The sequence below is a fragment of the Sinocyclocheilus anshuiensis genome, unplaced genomic scaffold, assembly GCF_001515605.1.
Source record: "Sinocyclocheilus anshuiensis isolate Anshui unplaced genomic scaffold, SAMN03320099.WGS_v1.1 scaffold383, whole genome shotgun sequence".
Taxonomy (NCBI): Eukaryota; Metazoa; Chordata; class Actinopteri; order Cypriniformes; family Cyprinidae; genus Sinocyclocheilus; species Sinocyclocheilus anshuiensis.
Window position 1 is genome coordinate 129,630 of NW_015548204.1, and position 7,316 is coordinate 136,945.

General features: G+C 35.3%; 1 protein-coding gene across 1 annotated transcript in view; it reads right to left on the reverse strand.

Annotated features, from left to right (window-relative positions):
* Positions 1 to 7,316, reverse strand: part of LOC107653458 (cAMP-dependent protein kinase type I-beta regulatory subunit) — a 70,429-nt gene that overhangs the window by 23,825 nt on the left and 39,288 nt on the right. Inside the window, exons 5-6 of the mRNA XM_016440170.1 lie at positions 3,578 to 3,639; positions 281 to 327 (exon numbers count right to left, since the gene is read on the reverse strand). Coding sequence (XP_016295656.1) covers positions 281 to 327; positions 3,578 to 3,639 — 109 coding nt within the window. The remainder of the gene's footprint in view (positions 1 to 280; positions 328 to 3,577; positions 3,640 to 7,316) is intronic.

Sequence of the window (7,316 nt, forward strand, 5' to 3'; positions counted from 1 at the left end):
ATATGAAAAAAAAAAGATGTCAGAAAAAATGGGGAAAAAAAAGTTTCATGGTCCTAAAAAAAGGCGTACATTTCTCTGGGCAACAGAGTGATATATAACAAACTTTTCATAAGATTAACCCTACTTGCTATACGGATGAATGTATTGCGGATGTCGACATGTTCTTTGCTTTCTTAGGCCTTAATGAAGTTGGCTTGATGAGTTTATCTTAATAAGTTGCATATACGACAGCACATGTGTGAGTTTGACTGTAGAAACAGGTATGAAATACTGAACTCACGTCAACTTCTCCTTGATCAATCACATAGAAGTTGTCTCCTTCATCACCTGAGAAAGAAACAAGAGAAAGCTGAGTTTGTTCCAATCGACCAACTTCAGGAAAAACCATTTCAAAGTTTGGGGTCGGTAAGATTTTGTATAATCTTTTCAAAAGAAGTCTCACCAAGGCTGCAATTATTTGTTACAGTAAAACAGTAATATTGTGAAATATTATTACAATTTAAACAGAATGTTTTTCATTTAAATATATTTTAAAATGTAATTTATTTCTGTGATGCAAAGCTGAATTTTCAGCATCATTACTCCAGTCTTCAGTGTCACATGATCCTTCAGAAATCATTCTGATATTTTGATTTGCTGCTCAAGAAACATTTATTATTATTAGTGATGTTGAAAACAGATGTGCTGCTTAATATTTTTGTGGAACCCATGATCAGTTTTTTTCAGGGTTCTTCAATTAACAGCATTTATATGAAGTAGTAACAATGTGACAGTCTTTACTGTCACTTTTGGTCAATTTAATGCATCCTTGCTGAATAAAATTATTAATTTCTTTAAAAAAAAAATACTGATCCCAAACTTTTGAATGGTTGTCTATAACGTTTAAATGCATTTATATATCTGTTAAAAGTTAATTTTTCAACCTTTTAAGCATGCATTAGCATCTACATGACCAAAAATAGCCTAAAAGCCAAAAAACTCCCATTTTAATTTCACGGGACCTTTAAATTCAAGATGGAAAGGAGGAAAAGATAAATAATGTTGTCTCATTCCCAGATTCCATCTCTTTCCGACTCCCCATTTCCCAAGAACACACACTTACAGTCGTGCATATCAAAGATAAAAGATGGCACACCACTTTAAAACCATCAGCACCTCCCAGAGCAGTGCCATCTAAATGATTCCCAGGCTTCATCTTCTACAGCCCATTTGAGAGTTTTTAATGGATGGCTGCGTGTGCCAGAAGCCAACATTTCCAAGTTAAAGGCCGTTACAGCATTTCTGTAGGTTCAGAGGCTCTTTGATGTCGGAGTGTGTGTTGAAATTGGTATTTGGGATCCTGGTAGCGAGCGTGTGTGTTTGCGCATGCCGAAGAGTTAAAAGAGCCTGTGATCCGTGCGCAGCAGAGTTCACGTGGGTTCATGGGGCTAATTAACACCGAACACACTAAGCGCTCGTAAATCACACAAGCAATTTATCTTAACACACTCACCGATCACTAGTGGCTTACACACAGTCTCTCTCTCTCTTTCAACCCGTTCAGCTCATTTGTCTTAGTATTGTTCCTGTCTTCCTGTCTTTTATCACCTCTGCTCTGAAGTTTCTGTTTTTTGGCTAACAGATCCTTGAGTCACAGAGTGCAGTCAAATATTTGACGAGAACAAAAACACACACATGCACGCTTCTACACACACACACTCACACAAACAAAACTCTGCACATTCCTAGATCTATTTTATGGGCAATCTGCCCATGTTAGATAAATGCTTCGAAACTCTGGTTCAAGAATTGCATTGCACAGAGAGTATGTAAGAAGTGCATGCAGTTCACTGCTCCCTATCGCTTTATGAACTCCACATGAAACCAAAAAAGATCTCATTGTTTAACTGTAGAAAAAACCCTCATCACCCACCATTCCTTCTTACATAACAATCTGCAATGCATTTGTACACTTAGTATCAGTATTAGTTTTGACTTTGTGGTTGCTCTTCCATAGCTCAACATGAAGGTGTCATCATTCAACCTTGTCTTCTCCTAAAATTGCTTAGTGTGACTGTTGGCATAGGCCTGAATGTGGATAGAATAGGATAGAGAGCATTGGTCTCTGTTTGGCTTTATATTGTAGATGACTGTATCATGGCAAATACAGTTGAGATCTTTTCTAGAGACACATTTCTGGGGTCTTTTTCTTCTGGAGAAACAACAGGAGATTTCAGCTACCGTCTCCATATGCTTTGAGATACTTCAGTCTTTCTGCTTCCAAATTTCCAATTCAATTCAATTTATCACTTGCCATTTCTTTGTAATTATTTGCGAGATATACAAGCAATTTCTCGATGAAAACTGTTTCTACACATTTTTATCAGTGTAGAGATCTCACTTTTGATAATTCTTTGGTTTGTGTTAGGTTTGAGTTCTTGTGTTTTCCACTGCATGCACTGCATAAATGTAATGTAACATTAAATATGTTACATGAAATAGACTTAAATGTTCTGAGGTTTCATTTCCCATTATGTTTCAAAATACTATAATATTCAGAACAATAGGAATGTATCATAAACCCATTTAGACTGTAGTAAAATGATTCCTCAGAAGTTAGCTAAATCTTGGATATCCTTGGTTTAAAGACATTCATCTTCAAAGATAAAAAAGGTTTAAAGGTTAAAAAAAATAATTTAATACTAAAAATGCAAAAGGTTTTCTTTTTAGGATTGTTAAGTTTGGGTTAGTCTGTAGTTTAGTTTTTTTATTTTTTAGCTTTAATTTAAAAAAAATAATAATAAATAGCAGTCCAGAGCAATGGTTCCCACCTTTTTGACTCAAAGGCCCCTCATTTTCATTTTCCAAAACAATATTAATAAACCCACCAATATAAGGTATTTTCTTCAGTATTTCTGTTGTAATTATGACAAAGCTGTTTTCCAATATATTGTTTTTTAACAGAAACGGTGAGTGTTGATACATTAACTAACCACAATTCATTTTGTGACTCCAGAAATTGTAATAACTTTATGTAAAAAATAAATAAATAAAACCTATATATATAAACTGGCATTAAGGGGAGGAAAAATATGATCTTGCATGTTTTTTAACATTTTATTTTAAGTTAAATTATTTTAGTATAATAATACATTTTAACAGTAATTGTATTAATATTATTATTAATTAAAAAATAAAAAATAAATAAAAATAAAATTCATTCATTCATTCATTCATTCCTACAGCCCCCTTGGAAATTTCCTGAGACCCATTTGTGTGTACAGGTTTGACTATATTTCTGAAGTCCAAAATGTCCTCACTAGTGAAACCTTGTTGAACAGACTAGCAAGTAAAAAGGTTTATAAATCAGACAATTATTTATCAGACAATGAGACTTTATTTCTAAATCTACAGATTTGCACAGGTTTCTGTGAGGGTTATGTTTTGGGATAGTGGTCGGGTTAGGCCATAGAAAATATCTCTAACCTGATCAAATAAATAAATAAACAAATAATGGAAGTCTGTGAGATTTCCTAACTAATATAGTGAAGCAAATGTGTATGTGTGAAATTAAACTCGTAGTTTTTCCATACTGTACCTTGCTGGATTACTGTCTCTCCGGCGATGTGTGTGACCGGGAACATGGCATCAAATATGTCACTGGGGAAAAAAAGAGATACATTAGATTAATCTCTCATTCAATCATTAGAAATTCAAAAACACAAATACAACACATTAAATTCAGCTCAATGGTAATATAGGTGTCATCTTTATGACTGGAATGGAATGACTGGAACAAATGCCAAATACATGCTCTGGTCACAGAGATCAAGTGATCACACCCTTCACCCCACGTTTTCACCGTAGAAACACACGTGTTGAACATACAAAAGACAACAAACTAATAGTAAATGCTCATATTCTATTCTTTACGAGACACACACCCTCAAACAAGAAACAAAACCACACAACCGTGTCTGTGTGAAAGCAAAGAGTGTCGTAAGTGTTACAAGTTTATGACTCTGATAATGCACTTCCATGCTTTGTGTCACTACACATGACCCCTGACTCCAGTCCCACAATACACCTCTCTGCTTACTGCTGCCGGTTGTAGGCAGTGTTTATTCACTGCTGCTGCTGCTGTTGTCAGTGCCTCAGTAGTTGTATTTATGTTATGTTTGCATGCTAAATTTGTAAATATGTTTGACATCTCAAGGCATACAAATTGAGGAACCAATTATGACTGTGAAACAAACAGTGGCGGATGAGCTACAACCAATGATATTTTACACTGTAAAAAAAGATTTTTTTGAAGTTGCAAATAAAACAAAATTATTTGGGTACGTTTTACTTAAAAATGTCATGTTCAATTCAGTGTTACTTGTTTCTTTGTAATTATTTATGAAATTGTTCTGAGTAAAAATCATTTCAAAGTAAATCCTACACAAAAAATTTTTCAGTGTAGTTTTATTTATGCACTAATATTTTAATTAGCTTTAATTTTTATATTTTCTGTTATTTATTTTTATATTAGTCAAAGTTTTAGTAATTTTGCCATACGCTTTTCTCATTTTTTATTTTTTAAGCTAAAGTTTTTCACCTAATGTTTCACATAATGCTTTGTGCTTTTCTAACTTTTATTGTTTTTAATACTTCGATTTAGCTTTAATTTATTTATTTAGTTAATTAGTTAGTTAATTTTAGTAATTTTATCACTTCAGCTTAAACTATTTTATTTCAGTTAGTTGCCAAGGCAACATTTATAATTTTCTAAGGATTTTAAGCTGAAGTGTATTGTCTAATATTTATTTTTTTATTTTGTTTCAGCTCTATTTTAACTAGCAAAAAATATGTTTTTATTTATTTTTTTTATTTTAGTTAACAATGACAACACTGCGAGTTTAGACTGAGCAAACACTGGTCATAATGCAACCAAGGCCAACAAAACATGTTGTTAAAATTAGTTCCTTTGAGTTTATATTTAAGAATATAAAAGCAATTGCATGCATTCTACTTCAGAGAAAACAGTAATGCAATGATTAGAGGCATTGAAGCTCATATTCCAGTCTTGAGAGCAAATAATGGAGCATCTGGTAGGTGGTCTTCAATCGCAAGCTTTTGGTTTTAGAAGTTTACTGAGTGTAAAGGATGTTTATTTAAAACGTTCCACCAAGAGAGCTCTCATCGGCTGTCTAGCTGCGGGGATTCCCCAGCACTCGAACCCATTCACAGCAGCATTACGAGACGTATGATTTCAGTGGGAGATGATGATGATGGCTCTCTAGAGAACTGAACGGCGGCTATTTCAGCGAGGTGAAGTGGTTAAAACAAAGCTGTGAGTAGCCATTACAAAGACCAGGATGGTTAAACTCAAAGTGTGATGTCACAGAGAATGATGTCAGACGGAGGAATGATCAGAGGAGAAGTCTTGAGGTAAAGGGAGGGAAAAGGGATTGAGAAGGTGGCTGGTGATGAGCGGTGGTGAGATCAGTCTTAAATTTGAGAAAGGGTGGGTGGGAAGTGTTTGAGAAGGACTGCAAGGTTGGAGGAGGAAAGAAAGCTCTTGTAGCTCAACTAGGGGTGCTAGTGATGGCAAGGTTACAGGTTCAATTCCCCAAAAACGGTTCAAAGGTTTAGGGTCAGTAAGATTTTTTTTTTTTTTTTAAAGAAATTAATACTTTTAATCAGCAAAGATACATTCAATTGATCAAAAGTAACAGCAAAAAAATTCTCTTTCACATAAATGCTGTTCTTTCTATTCATCAACGAATCCACAAATATATTATGCAGCACAACTGTTTTCAATGTTAATAATAAAAAAATATGTTTCTCAAATACAAAAGCAGCATATCAGGATGATTTCTGAAGGACCATGTGACACTGAAGACTGGAGTAATGATGCTGAAAATTCAGCTTTTTAAAATAGAAAACAGCTATTTGAAATTGCAACAATATTTTACAATATTATTACTTTTTTACTGTATTTTCAATAAATGTAGTCTTGGTGAGCAAAAGAGGTAGGGATGTCCCGATCAGGTTTCTTGTGCCCCCAATCTAATCCGAGTCATTGAATATTGACTACCTGCCAATACCGAGTCCCGATCCAATACTTGTAAATTCCTAGTGTTTGGTGCATAATTCAAGTACATTAAAGTTATTCAAATCAATCATATGCAGAGTTGTGCAGAAAGTAAAAGTAATATAGATGTATATGTATATATGTGTGTGTGCGTGCGTGCATGCGTGCGTGCGTGCGTGCGTGTGTGTGTGAAATAAGATACACTCTCTCTCTATGAATATACACTCACTGGCCACTTTATTAGGTACACCTTGCTAGTACCGGGTTGGACCCCCTTTTGCCTTCAGAACTGCCTTAATTCTTCGTGGCATAGATTCAACAAGGTGTTGGAAACATTCCTCAGAGATTTTGGTCCATATTGACATGATAGCATCACGTACCTTGGTTGTAACGAGTGGTTATTTGAGTTACTGTTGAGGTAGACATTTTATTTGTACAATAAGCAGAATAATTGCAACAAAGTGGAGATAAGTTTAGAAAGCATGAAGCTCACGTTGTCAGAATGCCTGTCTATCAGTCAAATCCAAAACAAGATGCAACCCATGGCAACGTGTTACAACAAGGGCATCTCAGATAATAGGCAGATAACAGTAAATGATAAATCAGTGAGTGATTGTTTGAAAGTGTGCATCAAATACACTGAACACGGAAGTGCTCGGAAGTGTGCGAGGCGCTAGAACAGACCCCCATAGTTCTTGTGCGTCACGCACACATTTGAGCTTCTTCTTTTCTTTTTAATGGCAATTGGCAAACCCACCTAAAGGCGTATAATGCCACCTACTGCATGACAGCTGATGTAAAATAAGGATCGGGCTGAGGAGAGCTGATACCGATCAGTTAAAAAATTGCTTGATCGGCCCGTATCCAGAGCCATGACTGGCTCAGGACATCCCTAAAAAGAGGCTCTTTCTTAAGAGAATCTATTAATAACAGGATAAAAATCAAAGTTTGACCCCAAACTTCTGAACCGTAGTTACACATTAAATATCTGGACATCTAATCTATGTCTTAACTTCTATAGTGAAGGAATAATTCTAGTTTGGGTGGGAGATCGGTGTAAACACAGATATCGAATGCGAGTCATGTTGTGTAAAAGTAAACAGGTGGGACAAAAAAAAGAATATGGTCAAAACATCAGATCTATGCATTAAACCTTAGGGCCCTATTTTAACGGTCTAAGCGCATGGCACAGGTGCACTCAGGGCGTGTCCGAATCCACTTTTGCTAGTTTAACGACGGGAAAACAGCCGGCGCGCCC